This window comes from Erithacus rubecula, assembly GCF_903797595.1.
Source record: "Erithacus rubecula genome assembly, chromosome: 2".
NCBI classification, from domain to species: Eukaryota; Metazoa; Chordata; class Aves; order Passeriformes; family Muscicapidae; genus Erithacus; species Erithacus rubecula.
In genome coordinates, this window is record NC_136685.1 from 93,288,944 (window position 1) to 93,307,150 (window position 18,207).

Genomic DNA, 18,207 nt, shown 5'->3' on the forward strand with positions numbered 1-18,207 from the left:
GATGTGAAGAGCTTTGTCCATGGCCAACAGCCACAATCAAGGACAGTGAGGCCTTTTTCAGCCAGGAAGCTGCTGAAACCAGGGGAGCATGACTTTAGCAGAGCATGACTGGAAATGGTGGGGAGCAGCAGCATGCAACCAGTTCCAATTGTATGACTGCTGCTTCAGGCACACCACAGGCACGTGGATCCTCGCTGTGTGCTTTCTGGCACCTCCACTTTAGGGAAGCAGAGTTGCCTAAATCTGTCCATTTCTTAGCGTGTGATTACCTGCTGGACATATTGTCACCATTCTTTCTGATTTTCCCATCTTGTCCCTCCCTGTCCACTCTTTCCCTCCTCTTTCTGTAGTATTTTATTTCTTCCCCTCATTCATCCTTGCTCATATTTCCTTTTCTGTGATTCTTTTGCCCCCTCTAAATCACTTTCTTTGCTTTTCTTTCTGCTTCATCTTTCTCCTTTCAAATGGATGCAAAGGATATAAAGGTATTTCCTCACATCTGTTCCAGCTGGACTTGGCACGTTTGGCATTGCCTCATGAGTGGGAGTGTGGCCTAATCTGTGTAAAAAGGGAAAGTAATGTAGGCACTGCAGGCTGGGCAGCTTAGACACACAGGTGATCCTGTAACAGATGGCAAGAGGGACATGGTTTGTTTTACTAAGATACTTTAAGTACAATAATCATTAGAGTCTATTGGTGATTAGAGTTTTGTTGATAGAAGCTGTGCTTGGCTGGTGCCTTTGAAAATCAGCTTATTTATTTTGGTGTCTAAATATGGACTTGAAAATTTTGGCCAAGGCCATATGCTCAAGGTCATAGTCCTGACTCAGGGACAGAACTGGGAAGAGAGCCCAGATGTTTTCAACTCTCCTTTCCTACTGATATTATGTACAGTTCCAGTAAAGCAGATGTTTATATTTAGATTCACTGAAGTAGATATTTATATTTTCAGGTTATATATCAGATAATGATAGAGTAAGTGGTCAGAATTAATCTGGGAGAAGTTAAGACCAGGTCCTGTAAGTGCCATGGCTTCTGGAATGAGATGAACTCCAGGATGGAAGGATCAGTGTTACATGGGAATATCTAGGCAAACTATTCCTGCTTTCACAACATGGTGTTCCTTTTTCTTTACACCCTGTCTGGGTCAGTTCCTGGGGCTTTACAGGCACAGTGAAGAGAGCTGCATGCAGAGCCCTGGCATGAACAGACCTGAGGTTTAAGGCCTCAAATTGCCAACTCTTCTGGGCAACAGTGAGCCAGGGTGATTGTAATTCCTTTGCACCATAGCTCCTGTGAAGATTACAAGAGTTTCATACATCAATGTAAGACCTTGAACTTATTAATCAAATGATCATAGTGAGAACATTTTTCAGAGGACATGAAATTGTGTTAAGGAGCCAGTTCCCATCCACTTAGAAAACAAGACAACTGTGTTCTATTATTGCTGTGGATTTCAGATCTGTTTTAAGGCAATGCAAGCAACAGTGTATTTTCATGTCCTATTATGAATCACAGCATTTTCTCATTTAGGACAGCAAGTGTTAACAGTTTACCAGCCTGGAAACACAATGAAGACCAGAGGTAAGCTTTCCTACCATGAGGAACTAAAACCAAATCAAACAGTGAAGTCTTCGAAGAATTTTAAGAGCCAATTTTCCAAGTCTGCTTCACATAATGATTTTCAGATTCCTTCCTTTGGATTTGCAGAAACTGAACTTTCTTGAAAACATTGTTTTCCTGTAGTCTGCCTCAGAGGTGTTCCAACAGATCTGGTCAAAATGATCAAGTACTTCAAATTAATTCTCAGGTCATCTGTGTCTCTGCTCACATTGCAGTAATTATTTCTAGTTTTGCTGTCACAGGATAAAATATTCCTTGCTCTATTTTAGAATCAAAACAGAGAAAATGGACTAAGCACCCAAGTTTTGCTCAATGAAAAATAGATTCTAAATTCCTTCCTGTACCTTTGAAAAATCTTCTCCATGCCTATGATTTGTCAAAAGATGCTGAATTCTGCACTGGCAACTGCTGAAGCTAAGAGTCATGCTGCATAGATAAAATAAATTTTAGTCCCCATGTCTTTAGTTATTCAGCTGGAAAGCTGACAGATGTCAGCTTCAAATGCATGGCATTTCCTGCAGAATCACAGGTCAAAGCCAAAATTAAGGTTCAGAAATGCATTTGGTTGCTATGTGGAAATGTTGGCCATTAATTAATGGTTTTGAGTAAGCAAATGGTAAGGTAAGAAAAGGGAAAAAAACCAAACCAAACAACTGAAGTTTGTGTTTCACGCTTCAAGTGACGTGACCAAGTGTGGCTAAATTCCCTTTTAAAATCAAAAGACCATGATGCATCTCCCATGGTGCTGCAGTATGAATGCTAAAAGGATTAAAACTGGTCAGATCACAAAGCTTTATTTTTTTCTCTTTTAAGAGTCATGTTATATCCTAGACCTTATACTCCTTTACATAGATATGAGTGCATGGCAGGAAATTACATAATTTCCTGTGCCATGAAGTAAAATACTCTTTTCTGCTCTGTTTTGGAGTCAAATACACAAAAAACGGGGGGTTTTCAGTTCTTTTCTTCTGAATTCTTTTAAATTAAGTACTAATAACATTAAAAAATGTTAGAAATCATTACCTTGATTATATAAATATTTAAGTGAAAACAGCTTTGATGTAACTGCTTGAGTAGGAGCAGGCTATACTTTCTGAACATTGCAGCATTATTTGAAAGGAAAAGAAAATTAGGGAGCTATTTTGATATTTGTTGTGCAATTCTTGAAGGTATAACATACTACCCAATCTACACAGAAGGGGAATGGAATGAAGGGGATAAAAAACAAATCACCACTAAGAGTGACCAGATCACTTGATTTTAAAAATGAGTTGATTTGAAATTTTATTAACAGATCTAAAATCTTTTAAAAGGAAATAAAATCTCAAATAATCTACAGGCCTTTAAGACCATTCTCTGAAGAGATGTCAGCACTCTGAACACAAAGAAAAGCTTCCTGCAAAAGTTCACTGCAATGCTTACAGCTTTTTTCTGCTTACAAAGAATGAACATCAAGCATCAGCAGGAGGGAGGATAGTCTGATCCAGATCATAATTTCCAAGATGGTTTTGTACCTCTTGGAACTCCCAGCTTCCTGGAAGCCTCTCAGACAAGTTCTCCCTGTATGAACCCAGCTCACCCAGAGCTCAGACAGGCAGGCCTGGTGTGCTTGCTGGACCCATTCAGGATTCTACCTCACCATCCTTTTGGTCACAGCACTAATATGCTGTTAACATCAAGGACAAAAGCCATGTGCAAGTAATTATTTTGAAACTGAATACATCTAAGCTCCATGGTGTAAAACCCACTGACATGCAATAGCCCCAGAGTCACTTCAGCAGCAGATGCTACAGATGGAAAACAACCATCTGAGCAGTTGTTGCAGGTATCTTTTTGCCAGTCAGTAGATTTGCTAAGGCACTGCCCAAACTGATTTTGAATATCTCAGTGAAGAATAGCAGAAGATTTGGGCAGGTGCTCTTCACTCTGATGTACCAGATTAGAGAATTCTAAACTATCAATTCTGTCTTGTCATCTGAGCATGTGTTGTCACTTAATTTTTCCTTTTACAATCCTGTATTGGGTTTTGTTATTTTCTGTGCCAGTAACAGGCATTTTTAGAGTTTTTTTGCACTCCACTAACAAATTACTGTTTTGCACAACAGGTCATCATTTTTAGCAGAAGAGGTTGCTTTTTAGGTCACACTCATCTTGGCCTTTCATCTTCATTTTTGCCTTGCAGAAAAAAAAATATTTTCCAGCAAAGTTAGTAATGCAAATTATTCAACTTGCATTACCACATACTTCATGATCTTTCTGCCTTGTCAGGTTCTCCTGGTAATAGAAATAAATTACAGCTGCTAGAATATAGTGTTATTCTTTTTCTATCTGAGTTGGGGAAAAGTGATTAATTTTCTCTCTTTCTTTGCAAAAGAGGACAGTTTGTTCAGTGAAGGGAAACTTATTAGAGCTAAAATTAACTGGAGGAAATACAATCCATAATTAAGCCAGGTTACTCAGTGCCACAGATGCAGTATGAATAGTATTCCAACTGTATTGGCATGAGAGGAAAATGGGTACATCTCTGTTTTTGGAATTCCAATTGCCACACAAACTTTGCACAGAATCAGTAAGGGCTATGGGACATTGAATCTGCACATCAAGGCAGAAGAAAAGCACTTAAAAAAAAAAAAAGCTGATAAACTTCTACAACATAAATACAGTTGCAAGGAAAAAGCAGCATTTTAACTAGGCCAATAAATGGACTCTGATTAGAAATTAAGTGGTGTTCCCACAGAATTCAGCCATTTCTCAGTAATTAGGACATTCCTTAATGAAGTGGATTGTGGTATAAAGCAAGCAATTCAGGGCTGTATGCTTATTTATCTGATTCAACTGCATTAGCTAAATGTCAGTGTTTTTGCCAGCAGCCTATGCTGCAGCCATCAGAGCAGTCACAAGTCCTGCTTCTCCAGCTACAAACAAGGAACAGACTGGGGCAGTGGGGAGGAGACTGCTGAAGGCATAGAAAATGCTGTATTTAAACAGTTGTGTTTGCTTTTCTGTTTAAAAAGAATATCTTGAAGATCTCCATTCTGCCAGAACACTGGCATTTTGCAAACACTGCCAACACAAACCCCTGTGAGAGAGCCAGCTGACATCAGCTGACCAAGGACATGGGGAACTTTGGACATTTCATCCACTCCTCCTCAGACAGACAGCCTTTTGTCCTGGCCATCTGACCAAAACAAACTCATGAGTGAAAGCAGAAGCTGCCTCTGGAAGATGTGGTTCTGTCAGTGCAATTGGAGATACACAGCACCAGAAGAGAAGAACCCAAGAGGGTGTAATCTTTCAGGTATTTCCATTGGAGATGGCCAGTTCGGTCTGGCCTGTACTTATGATGAGGAAAAACAGTCTCATGTTCTTGCCCAGATTAAACAAGCTGGGCAATTTCTGTATAGCTCAAGCAGGTGATTATTTGGACCACAAAAGCTGCATCTGAAACTGGTTCCCCAGCAGGAGAGTGAACATTAATGGCTGAGGCTGAGGTTGCAGCATCTTTGGAATGAGATCTGTGCACTCAGAGCAACCACGATCCATCTGAGAGGTGGGACATGAAGATCTATTTTCCAGAGCCAAGTTGGCCAGCACTCACAACACAGATCTACTGTTCCTTTCATGACTTTACACCCACTGGAAGGAGGAAGGGAATGCATGGGAGGCAGGTAAATCAGGTGACACTTGGTTGAGCCCAAAGCCTTTTGGCACAAAAATTAACGAGGCCAAATTTTTGCAACAAATCACAACCAGCAGAAAGATCAACACAACTCTATTGAGTGGCTCTGCTGTTTTCAGTCTAGCCCTGGGAGACATCCAGATGTCTTGTGTTATCATGCCTTACCTTATGGAAACTTTTCCATGCCAGATACTTGCAGAGGCAACTGAGGCCATGGGGAGCAAGCTCCAGGGAGCTGCACTGGCCCACAGAAGTCCTGGGTGCTTCTATTCTGTCTTTGAATTCTGACCCAGCTATTCATGCTCTCCTATGAAGGCTGAGTGAGATGGGACAGTTCAGCCTAGAGAAGGGAAAGGCTCTGGAGACACCTTAGAGCACTTTCCAGTACCTAAAGGGGGCTTACAAGGGAGCTGGAGAGGGAAGTTTACAAGGGCATGTAGTGACAGGACAAGGGGGAATGGCTTCAAAGTGACAGGAGAGAGGTTTAGTTTAGATTCTGAGAGGAAATCCTTTACTGTGAGGATGGTGAGGTGCTGGAACAGGCTGCCCAGAGAAGTTGTGTCTACCCCATCCCCACAAGTGTTCAAGACAACATGGAACACCTTGAGGATTTGGTAAGCTCCACACTTTCTGTCCAGACCTGGTTGACTCAGGGCCAGTGCCTGCAGAGGAATAGAGGCCTCACTACCAGCACAGGCTATGACAGCCAAAAAATAAGCTAGAGATTCCTATGAAATCCCACTTTAAGGTGTGCAGCCTGGGTTTGCTGGTGGCAATATTCAGTTTGGAGCACTGCTGGGTGGCTGGTGGGTGCATTGATGGGGTAGTGTGAGAGGGGCATGCTCTCATGCATAGCCTGCAGTTTACTTTCAGTTTTGAAGCCCCTAAACATGACCAGCCTCTTCTGCAGTGTTTTATTAGCTGTGTAAAACTTGATGTTCTTGAGGCTGAGAAAGAACATGAAACAGAACTTGTAGATGAATTCTTTTTTAACTAGCATATTTATACCTGCATCTTAACCACTCCTATTTTTACTTCTACACTCCTAGATTCAGAAGACCCTGACTTTAGGGAAAAACAGACAAAATCTACACAGAGTTGTGTTCCCATCTCTGTATGACATATGTGTTGCACAAACATGGGCACTTCTTGGAGCATACAGAAATTGTTGCCTTTCACATCACTCAAGCAATGTTTTTTTTAATATGGGCCCAGCTGCAATACAAAAGAGTTATGTCCATGGCAATTGAAATCCTCAAAAGTTTAATATTCAGACCCTGCAAATACATTTCAAACATTCTTGTTTCCCAGGATAATAGCTACATAATTAGAGTAAGCCTTTCACACTTTCTCTTTGATCCCACTGGATTTATTTATCAAAAATCATTGCATGGATGTGCCTAGCAGATGTCTTACAGAAGTACTTGTAACAAAATTAAAAGCTTAAATATAGAGATTCTCTCTCCACTAAGTACTGGCTTTTATTAAAACTGGGAGTTGCTCATACTTCACCTCTTGCAGCCTATTCGAATCCTCTGTTTGACAGTTTCAAAAGTGCCATGCAGGTTCTAACACACATTACACAGAAAGAACTATTATAAAATTCCTGACTTTTTCTTGTTTGCACGACAAAAGGGGAATGGCAAATCCTCCAATTGGACCAGATAATCACTCTCCTGTGAAAAGCCTGCAATACACATCTTCTGTTTTCTTCTTAGCTGAGCTTCAAGTATGTTTGGTCAATAATTATATTTTGGGTGTGAAGCCCATAAATCACCTTCCAATACACATTGGACAGTGAAGAGTCCTGGTGGATTTGGCATCAGTCACAGGAGAAATCACATCTGGATCCAGGAAAGCTGGGTGCTGCTGGAGCAATCAGACATTTTCATTTCATGTTGTCATGGTCTTTTGAAGAACACTTACCTCAGGGTAGGACCAGTCTCTGGAGCAAAGACTTATTGGATGGATGAATAATTATGGGATCATATCTTCCGACATAAGAGAGAGACCATTAAAAGTCCATGGATTGCTGTTTTCTCCAGGTGACCATATAAACCTAACAAATTCCCTGCTGGAACTGAGCTGGCCAACATTTAGAGAGCCCATCTGCAGAAAACTTTATCAGCCATCTGAGCATTGCTCAGGTGGTTTCCAAGCCTCTGACACAGCTCATTGTGTGAGCAGTTCTTTTGCCCCAGCCTCTGGGAATCAGCAATGTGCCATTTGGCTGGAGAGACAGTCCTGAGGGAAGAGCTGGGTGTATAGAGCTTTCCCAAAGGGCTGAAGGGTCACAAAGATTTCAGAAAGAAACCTTCCCTCTTATTTGGAAGCATGGGAATATGTGACATTAGCTGAACTTGAAGCCAACAAATGAAGTGGATATTTTTCACTGCTGTTTGTGTCTTGGGAATGGATGTATTTTGAATTAATACACAAATACATGTCTAAAATTCATCTCTGGAGAAAGACGCTACACAAAGTGCAGGATTAAAGAATGCACTGCCTTGGGCCATGCACAGGCTATTACTTTGTAGTCTGTTCCATTTTTGTCTTAAAACTCTATTGAGCTAAATAAGGTGCCCTTTTAACATCTAAGTTTTTATCATGCTTAAGAAGACAAGTTTCTTAAAAGGTTATAAAGACAAAGTGAGCAGTAACAGGAGTGTTGAGTGGGGCTCTTCAGACAGCTTTATTGCCTTCCTCTGAGTACAAAACAGGCTGCCTCCCTCGGCTGACACTTGTTTTAATGAGGGATGAGCCACAGCGGGGTGATTTTGTACAAGTTCATTACATCTCATCCTCCAGCCAGACTGTCCTCAGGGCACACTATTCAGTCTAGGTATTGGGTGAAACTGGACCAATTTTAAACCATTTACAGAGGCATATAAAATCCAAAGGGCCTTTGATGCTGAAGACATTTGTATGTAAGCTCAGGTATGTGGCTGCTGGAGAGGATGGGAATCTGGCCCAAGTGCCATGGTCCTTCATGTTTTTATCAATCACATTTTATTTCTTCAATTCAATTCTCCTGGGATTGGTGCCAAAAATAGATTTCCACATCTAATGCCAGCAAAGGCCAGGGAAGAAAAGGGTGTAAGTTTCCAGTTCAAGTATTACAAGGTAAACATCCAGCTCCTTACCCCAGCCTTCAGATCACCTTCACTCTCCAGAGACAGTGCTCTATTATGGCTGTTAACAGCATCCAAGATACTGATATTCTTAATCCATGCTGAATGTGGAATGGTGCAGTGGTTTCTCATGTTCACTAAGAAGTGATCTGCCTTTACATAAAGCATTCTTCTTCTAAGCATGAGTCTTATGAAACCCACAGGAATCCATAAAGAGTGATGGGACGTTTTTCTAAAATGTCACATCTGTACATCTTCCACCTTCTGTGATTCAGAAGCAGCATAAAAGGCCATAAATCATTCAACTGCTGTGATTCACTGCCCTGATTCATACACTTGATACAAATATTCAGAGATCAAAGTGGAACCTAATCCCCCCCACCCCAAAGATTTAAATTACTTTTCAATGTTTGCCATTAAAAATGGACTTCCAGCTAAAGCTAAATCTTCTCCTGATTGATATTGGCTGTTTGAGGTAGCAAGTTCTCTGTAGTAAAGATTGATGAAGAATCATATGGCATAGCACATAAAGCAATGTATTCTGCAGTTGTGCTTCCTCCCTAGCAAGGCTGAACAGGGGACACTGATTGCTCAGGGGCTTCTGGGCAAATATTTACAGGGAATTTTAAAAAATGGAAATTTCTTTCTTGTGAAGGAATGTGGGAGCCCCTTAAGCCTTCTTGTATTAACTTTGCAGTGGATGGAGGTGTTAAACTGGCATGTGTCTACCAACAAGGCAGTGATCCTTTTAAGTCCTTTGCTTCATCCCCACTTGTGAAATTTGTTGTGCCAGTGGGATGAGGCTGGCTATAAAACCCCGGCACCGGGGACCTCCGTCCAGCTCGGGCAGCCTGCCAGCTCATCTCTGCCGAGAGCAGCCCCAGAGAAATCCCCCTCTTCACCTCAGCCGGGCAGGGAGCTGCTTCACTGACGGAGGAGGATGGACCTGAGGTGTGCCTGGATGCTCTGCGTGCTCTGCCTCGTCCTCTCGGTTCAAGCGTTTACCCAGGAAGCGCTCAAGGAGGTGGTGCTGAAGCAGCTGGGGCTGTCCGAGGTCCCTAAACTTCACAAGAGAGACTTGGAGAATCTGGTTATCCCAGACCACGTCAAGAACAAGTACATGTCCCTGCTGAAGCGCCAGAGGGTGAAGCGCCGAGCTCTGCCGAGCCTGGCTGGCATCCTCAGGGGGATCCCGGGACACACAGGTAATGTTTCTGCTGCTGGGAGCATCCCAGGCACCCTGCTGCTGCCAGCAGGATCTGCCAGGGCTCTGTCCCAGGACAGGCAGAGGCAAACCCCTGAGGGGAAGGGGAATGAGGGTCGGGTTTGGCTCCAAAGTTCAGCTGGGCAGAGGAGGTGCATGAAACAACATGGTAAAGATTAACAAGCACTCTTTGCACCTGGAGAGGGGATTCCACAGTCCTTCCAAGCTGCTGGAGCATGATAGAAGTCTTGGTACACCGGGAAGAGTTTGGGCAGGTGGGGGAAAAAAAAGTACAGACCATGTAGGTTTTGGGTGAAATCTAATAGGAATCACACCTCTTGGAGGATGTTTCACTTATCTCTTCTGTATAGATTTGTTTTTTACAGGAAATATTATCAAGGAGGAAAATAGCCATACAGATATAATAGTGGCAGTACAAGGGCACTCAGAGCTTATTGTGCTTTCAAAAGACATACACAGCACCCTGAGCAGCAAGTGAAAATACTTTTCAATTCCAAGTGGTGCAGTTTCCTGCTTTCATGGCCCAGCACTAGCGCATAGCTGCACACTTTTTGAGGTGTGCTCAATTTGGGGTCAAATTATGTCACAGATTTAGTTCTTCCAGGCTATGCAGACTCAGACACAGGAGAATAATTAGGACATTTGCAAGACATTGATTCAAGTATGCATTAGAAAAGGTGTGTTTAGTGGCTGTCTCTGCCACAAGGGGACTGGGAGCATGGAAGGAGTGTGCAGCAGGATGGCAGTGACAGGCCATCTTTTTTGTCCCCAACTGCACAGGTATGACAGGAGAAGTCCTCTACTCTGACACAACCACACGCCAGAAGCTGATGTTTGACATGGAGGGCAGAATACCTAAAAACAGTGAAGTCACAATGGCTGAACTGAAACTCTTCAAAAAGCCTCTGGACAGAGCAAACCTGCCTGCCAAGCAGTCTCACAGGCCTGTCTCCAATGCCAGAGTCAGCGTGTACTGGGTGCAGAGGCAGCACGATGGTACCAACAGGACCTCCCTGATAGATTCCAGGTAAAAAAGGGGCCTCAACTGCAGTTACAGAGTTTGGGTCCTCTGGGTTGCATTTGGGTATCATGTGGCTGTGCCTCAGCTCAGTCTGGTGTTTACATCTGTACAATCAAGTTATATGGCCTCTAAACCCAGAATGAGCTTGTAAGAGCAGGTATTATGCTAAGATGGCAATATATGATGGTTCTTTGAAATAATCTATAAAATTATGTACTGCTACGTCTTCCCCTCTAAAATCCCCCACTTGGTTCAGTTTCTGTCACTAACTCAAGTGGGTTACTGGCTACTGGTATTCTTTACACTGGCCATTTCATTAGCTGGTTTAAACAAGCAAGTTAAGCAGAAAGCATCTGAATCTGTCATGGTGAGATCTGTGGAAGTTTTGCAACCCTTGCAGGCAGAACTAGACTAGACTAGAAAGTTATGGCCCTAATGCAACTCAGACAGGAGCAGGTGGGAGCCTAGTTCTCACCAGGCTGTCATCACAAATACTGAGGCTGCACAGGATCCTGCACCAGCTATTTTTTTTTTTTTTTGTATGAGCATGTAGAGAGGATTTTTTCTGGCCCTTCAGTGTGTTTTAGATCTGCATGCTTCTTTTTGAGGTGGCAGTTAACTGCTGTGGGTGCTCACCCAGAGCAAAATGATCATCTAATCAAGACAAGTGACCATCTGCAGGTAGCACATTATTCTGCTGCAATAACAGCACTGCAAGCCCGGGATTTATCTGATGGGCTTTTCTAACGCCAAGCCCTTGTCATACAGGCTGGTTCCTATCCGTGAGTCGGGCTGGAAGAGCTTTGATGTGACCCAGGCCGTGCATTACTGGCTGCGAAGCAGGAGGCGGGAGCCGATGTTCCTGGAGGTGTGGATCGAAGGGGAGAGGGCGGGCAGCCATGCCTCGGAAATGGCCAGAGCCGTGCGCTTCACCTCGCAGGACCCCAGGGACAAAGCCCTAGGCAAGCCTGAGCTGGTGCTTTACACTCTCAACTTGGATGACTATGGGTATGTATGAGACCTAAATCTATAATTTTGTCCCCGAATTATAGTTGGGGTGGGCAAAGCCAGGGTGGGCAAAGCCAGGGTAGGCAGCTCTTACCCTCACAAGTGTTTACCAGCTGTGAATGGAGTAGCTAGAAAGCTACTGCTCAATACTCAAAAAACCCTGGGCACAGCCCAGGCATCATGTCTCAGAGTGCTATTAGCAGCAGGGAGGATTTCTCCCACTTCCCAATTTCCAGCTACAGCACCCATTCTTGTTTCTCCCTTGGTGTCCAGGAGCCCTGGGGACTGCAGGGAGGAGGCAGCGATGGGCAAATCCACCTGCTGCCGGCAGAAACACTACATCAGCTTCCGCGAGCTGCCGTGGGCGCAGCACTGGATCCTGGAGCCGGCGGGCTTCCAGGCGTACCGCTGCTCCGGGAGCTGCCTGCAGCCACCCCGCTCCCCCCGCCGCCCGGGCTCCGGGCAGCGCTCCTGCGCCGTGGCCGGCAGCTCCGCGCTGCCCATCATCTACCTCGCCAAGAGGGGCAACCACACCGAGATTGAGGCGGCAGAGTTCCCCAACATGGTCGTGGAGAGGTGCAGCTGCGGCACGGACGGCGCGGCGCTGGTGTGACCAGGGGGTGGCCTGGGTCATCCCCCACAGCCCCCGGGGCCAGGGATGCGGGTCCGGGGGTGTTCCTGCCTGCAAGGGCTCCTGTCCCTGCTGCCCTGCAGAGAGAGTGCACTTAGAGGCACCGGGCTCAGAGCAGCAGGCATTTCACATATGTGAGGGAGCTTAGTGCTCCCCTTGGTGCCAGCTAAATGTCACTGAATTTATATCAGCCCCACCCTGGAGGATTTGCAAACAGCTCCAGGCAAAAGGAGAGTGCCCATCACCAGCTGAAGAACAGACGCGTGGGCTCAGCTTTTCATTCTTAGGCTGCTGAGTTTGGTCCTTGTCTGTGCAAGCTGTGTTTTTGGTGAGCTGGAGAGCAGAAGCACTTACATGTATATAATCTGTACACAGACACATATTCACACATGTACAGAGTGTAGGAATAAATGTGTGTTTTGTCTATATACTGGATATTTACATATTGATTACATACATATATATATATATATATATGTACATAAAATATTGCCTAGAGCTCAAGGGAACATATTTATGTGCATATGTATTGCATGTACATATACATATCTACATGTACATAAAATATTATCTGAAACTCAAAGGATTATATTTTTGGCCCCTGCACCATGGGCTTAACCCAGTTTTAGGCAGAATTTAAGAGTCCTGGAACCAACCAGAACATTAGGACTTAGATTTGCTTGCATGGATAATAGTTTGTTTTTCTGATTCTGTATTACAGTTGTTTCAATTTAGGGATATTTTTCAAGTTGTGTGTGCTTTCAAAATAAAGAAAAACATAAAATACAAGTTTTAAAGTTGCCATGTGTTTGCTTATATTTGTTCTTAGATCTAAAAGTGGAGGGGGAAAGATCTGTCATACTTGTGTGAGTATCCAGTGCCCAGCTCCTATAAATGTTTATAGCAGCAGTTTCTCAGCTACCTGTGTGACCCCACCTTCTTCTGGGGAAGCTCATCTGCTCCCCCAGGGACTGGGCTGAATCAGCAGGCAGAGCAGAGCTTATACTGCCAGCGCTTCATCCTGAGCTGCTGCAGAGGTTAAGCCAACGCTTTCTTAAAGAGAAAAGCTGGAGTCTGTCTGCCAGCAGGAGGTGATGCTCTCCTCTGAGCCGCAGCGGCGGCAGAACCTGCAGGGCTCAGCTGGAGCTGTAGTGCGGGGAGGGATGAGCTGCCTCCCATCCCCTTCCTGCCCAGAGAACCTGACCCTTCCTGTTGGGCATCTGGCCAACACATACCCTGGAGAAACGCTATGATAATGTGGTTTAATCCCTCTGTGAACTGTTCTGAGCTGCTGGCCAGGATGTCACCATGCTGATGATTTCCACCTTCGTGTCAAGCTCCTCGGTTTATAATCCACTGAGATGGCAGTGGCCCTGGGGATGAAGCATTTGCTGCTGACCATCTCTCTGGGATGGTGGGATGTGATCCCTGAGGCTCTGGCTGAACTTGCTGCTGGTGCAAGGACTCTGAAATGTGTTTGTCTGACTAGACAGGGTGACCATGGACCAGGGGAAAAGAGGGACCTGTTTGCATCAGCTGTGTGTCATCCATCAGGAAGGTGTGAGTGTTCCTGCTGCTCTGCAGGACCCCAAGTCTGATGTCACCCAGGCATCTCTACCATCACTTCATGGGTAGGCTGGCACCTCTCACTTGTGTAAACACCTGCGGCAAAAGAGCTTCAAGGGGAGGAAAAAAGGCAAAAAGCACAGACTCACCATTCACCAGCGCTGGGCTGCAGCACCACGAGTCGCTGGAGTCAGAATTGGATGAGCCGGAATGATCTCTGGCCGTTCTCTTCTCATGACTATGTAGAATCTATCTTAATGGCATTGGCATTCAGCCCCAGGTCCTCTCCACCCAGCTCGGGGCAGGGCATAGCCTGAAGGCCAGGAGCTCAGCTATCACCGCCAAGAACAAAGCCCATCATCTAGCCGCACACTGAGCCTGGGAAGAAATTATTCAAGCAGCTTGCTGCCTGAGAATGAAGAGCATTAACCCTGGCTTCACCCCAACCTCCAGCATGTCTGGGCTTCAGACATCATTCATCCTCCATCCCAGGAGAAATTCCATGCAGTGCAGGGCAGGTTGTTGTGGGAAATGGGGAGCAGAGCATCACCGGAGCAGCGGGGTGGGCGAGGCTCTTCCCCTCCTCCAGGATCCCGTGTCCGCGCCCCTTGCCCTGAGTCCGGCTGCTTTGCTCGGGTGTCCTGTGCACAGGAGGTACCCAGAAGAGAGCGGTGGGTCTGTGTGCGTGTGTGTGACACCTGGAGGGCGGGGAGGGGAGGCGGTGGCTGAGGAGAGCTGGTGTTACTGTGGGGAGAACTGTGGGTGTTGCAGGGTGCAAATCTGTGAGCTATAAAGCCCTGCCTGCCCTGCTGCCTGCATGGACACTTGCAATTACTGCTAGGGCAGCTGTACAGATGTCACAGCATCTCTGCTGGGGCTGGTTTTGAGCTTACATTTGGATTGAACCTCCCCAGTTTTGGGGAGACAGGACACTACTCCGCTAAATTCCAGCTGGCTTTGCAATGAAAATGTTGCTGACTTGGAGGCAACATTGATGTGGAGAAGGCTCCAGAGACTTCTAAACTGCAAACTGCTGGGCAGAAGGCTGTGGATGAAATACTGCCACACCTGGGGGCTTTTTCATACATCAGCCCATGCTACAGGTAATTATCTCCCAGCCTGTCATCTTCAATCCAGGCTGCATTTGCTGTGACACCTTCTGTGTGCTACTTGCATGGGTACAGCTTGTAATGCACACGATTCTGCCAAGCTGTCATGTTCTCCTTTCCATCTGAGCAGCACCACAGTCTCTGAGGAAAGGCAAAACATCTCTCATACCTGGCAGCAGCGTGGCTCAACACTGTCATTGATGCTGTGCTGTAATAAAATAAAAAAGAAGAGCAGTTCAGGGGTGTAATGAACCACATATAGCTGGAAACTATTTTAAAATATGGAAAGGTGTTTTAAGGCAAAACCAATGTTAAACCATCAAGTATCCTTCTGCAATGAAAGCACAGAGCACCCAGGTGCTCCTCCAGGAGCTGGAGGTGTGTGTATTCTTCAAGTGGAGGACTTCAACAGCCCTGTTAGTCCCACACTCCAGCTTAGGTTCTTGTGAGTGTTCGCGTGGCAGCACCTGAGCTAAATCTTATCAGAGGCTTGAGCTTATCAAGAGTGTGAGCTCTGGCTGGGCACTGCTCACAGGGTGACCTTCAAGGGCCTGCAGTAGCTAATGGAGCTGGACATGCGGTCTGGAGCTGGTCCTATCAGTCTCAGGAAAGCTTTCCTTAAGAGAGGCCCAGTGTACCAGCAGCACTTTCTCTCTCCATTATTTGTGCCCATTATCTCCATTCTAGGGAAGAGAACAAAAGTTTCAAGCCACATTAAAGCCAGTGCTAGCTGGACTGCATTGCCCTGTGTGATTTTTCCATGGTTTCATTTAAACCAAGGCTATTTCCCATTTTCTTTCAAAATCTGTGAGAAGATGTGGCTTTTCTCATCTGGTGAGGCCTTATTTCCTCTCCCTCTCTTGTTTTTTCCCTTTTGCACTTCACAGACTCCTACCAAGGGTGTCTGACACTTTGCCTTTCAGGGCAGCCTTCTAATTGCCTGTGTAAATGGAAAGTCAGATGCCCAATCCACATCCCAGCAAAGGTGATAATCAGGGAACTCCTCTGCCTTTGGCTGGCAACAGCTGGAGTCTGGGAAAGAGGAACCCAGGGCAAACGGGGTGGGGAGGTGACAGGAGTAAAAGGGAGTATGACAGAGATCCTGCAGGACTTTGATGTTTTTACAGGACTTGGGCTCCTCTGTCCACTCCAGGAGCAGGTGTAGGAGAGCAGGGTGAACAGCATCAGCACATTCCAGAATAAAACAGAATAAAAAGCTGATTGTGACTGCTGCCTCTGGCCTGTGCTCTGGAGATGCTTGGGCACTCCAGAGCTGCTGGGGTGCCTTGGTTTCCTGTGGTAAAAACAGCAGGTGCAGGATGGCCAAGAAAGAGTTTTTAACCATGGCAGGAAATAATAAATTCTCTGGAGATACTGTGCACTGGAAAGTCATATCAACAATCCACAGCTCTCAGCATTTTTTTTTTTTATTATTTAATAACTGTTAAATCAGAGTGGGTTTTTGTTTGTTTGGGCTTTTTTTTTTCCTAAGCTATTTATTAATTTTGTTTTAAAGTTTCTCCTAAGTTTATTTATTTCTCCTAAAGTTTATTTATGGTTTCTCCTAAAGTTTATTTATGGTTTTCCTGTTTACATTTTTATTTCTGATTTTCTCAGTTATGGCAAACCTGCCTCTTTGAAAGCCTGCCTGGAGTGCCTGTATCCCTCTGAAAGTCTGTTTTCTCTTTGTTGAAAATGAATTTCAATCAGTTCATGATCATACTTCCCTATGCTTCCTGCCAGTGGTCAGTAGCCCTGTCACCCTTGGGAGGTGCCAGGTTCTTACTGGATGTGGGGTACAGCATCTCACTGGCCATATATTGCCATCTATAACCACCAGACCTCAGAGAATGGTTTGGGTTGGAAAAAACCTCCAAGATCATCAAGTCCAGCCATTAACCCAGCACTGCCAAGCCCACCACCAAACCATGGCCCACAGGTACCTGCAGGGATGGTGATTCAATCACCTCCCTGGGCAGCCTGTTTGTGTTTTCAGTGAGGTGTGTGCTATTCCCAGCAGATGTTTCACAAGCTGGCTGCCTCCTTATAAACATTCCTTTCCATACAGCCCAGACAGGTCTTTCAAGAGCTCCTCCTTCCTTTCTGCCTGCGAGTTTTGTGCAAATTCCTGGTTCCTTGTGCCTGGTTAGAGGCAGCAGGGAGAAGCAGGACAGGCAGCTCGTGCATTCAGGCCGCTGGGACACTTTCCAAGCATGCACAGCTGCTGGCTCTAAACCCAGACTAACTACCCTGGATTAACCCAGCCTCGAGCAGAGCTGGAAAGCAGTGCTGCCTGTCCAGCCCCTCCTCTACAGCTAGGTGAGCTCGGAATTGTCACTTCCCTCCCTTCAGGTGTCATTAGGCATGTTAATCTGCAAATCCACCCTAATTGCTCAGCAGTAACCTAAACCAAGTCAGCTGAGGTGGTGATGCTTACAGGGGTGCAGGCGTTACCATTTCCAGTTGAATGTCTCGGAGAGAGATTTAGGATTTAAAAACAGCACCTTCCCGAGAATAGGCATTGCTACAAACAAACCTTTCAAAGGGTAACAATTTCCGGAAAGCAAAACGTTGGCTAAGAATAAGTGGCGGGGGGGTCAGAGGGGTTGATGGTGACCTTCAGGAACAGGCAGAAGGGTGCAAAGGTGACCCCATGTCCCTGCTCCTCGGCAGCGCCCGCGGGACCCCCGTGCTGAGGGCGAGGCTGTGTCAGCGCTGCTGGCAGCGGACACATGCTCCGTGTCAGCCCAGTGCCACCTACAGCAGCGGCAGCAGCATCGGCAGCACCGGCAAACCCATGGAAGCGAGTCCAGCAGCATCCAGCGAAACGGGTGTTTACCTGAGCGGCTTTTGAGGAACTTGTTTATTAGGAGCGTGCAGGTGAGGACAATGGGACGGAGCCTTTTGGTTGAGGGCCGGCAGCTTTTGTTGTGTCTGCCGGTGGTGATATTTCTAAACCTCCACCAGTTCCTTTCCTGCTGCTTTGTGTATTAGATGTACTCATCTTTCTTTCCAGGGAAGAGATGGACCCGTATGAAATAAGGGCACAAGTCCTCCCTCAGGCTTGTGCCAGTGTTTTCACTCATTACTTTTTCAGTCAGTAACTCTGAAATGTCAGTGAACACGAGGCAGTGCTTAGGTGTTTGAAATATAAGCATTTTAAATGACACTTCAGAAGTGTGATTTCTCTAAGTCACACCATTTGCTTTTTGGG

At 45.5% G+C, this 18,207-nt stretch overlaps 1 protein-coding gene across 1 annotated transcript; it reads left to right on the forward strand.

The window, feature by feature from the left end:
• The first annotated feature begins 4,877 nt into the window (after nucleotides 1-4,877).
• LOC306797910 (left-right determination factor 2-like) lies at nucleotides 4,878-13,118 on the forward strand. The gene is made up of 6 exons (XM_079297578.1): nucleotides 4,878-4,921; nucleotides 5,028-5,291; nucleotides 9,131-9,638; nucleotides 10,439-10,685; nucleotides 11,448-11,687; nucleotides 11,961-13,118. Exons 3-6 carry the CDS (start codon nucleotides 9,374-9,376, stop codon nucleotides 12,298-12,300), a joined length of 1,092 nt encoding a protein of 363 aa, XP_079153704.1. The 5' UTR covers nucleotides 4,878-4,921; nucleotides 5,028-5,291; nucleotides 9,131-9,373; the 3' UTR covers nucleotides 12,301-13,118.
• Nucleotides 13,119-18,207: the final 5,089 nt, after the last annotated feature.

What these genes read in the sequence shown, in the direction of transcription:
- LOC306797910 (XM_079297578.1), top strand. Translation starts at nt 9,374, where the DNA reads ATGGACCTGAGGTGTGCCTGGATGCTCTGCGTGCTCTGCCTCGTCCTC. An exon ending in GGGGATCCCGGGACACACAG is followed by an intron (nt 9,639 to 10,438) that starts GTAATGTTTCTG and finishes CCAACTGCACAG; the next exon opens with GTATGACAGGAGAAGTCCTC. An exon ending in ACCTCCCTGATAGATTCCAG is followed by an intron (nt 10,686 to 11,447) that starts GTAAAAAAGGGG and finishes CTTGTCATACAG; the next exon opens with GCTGGTTCCTATCCGTGAGT.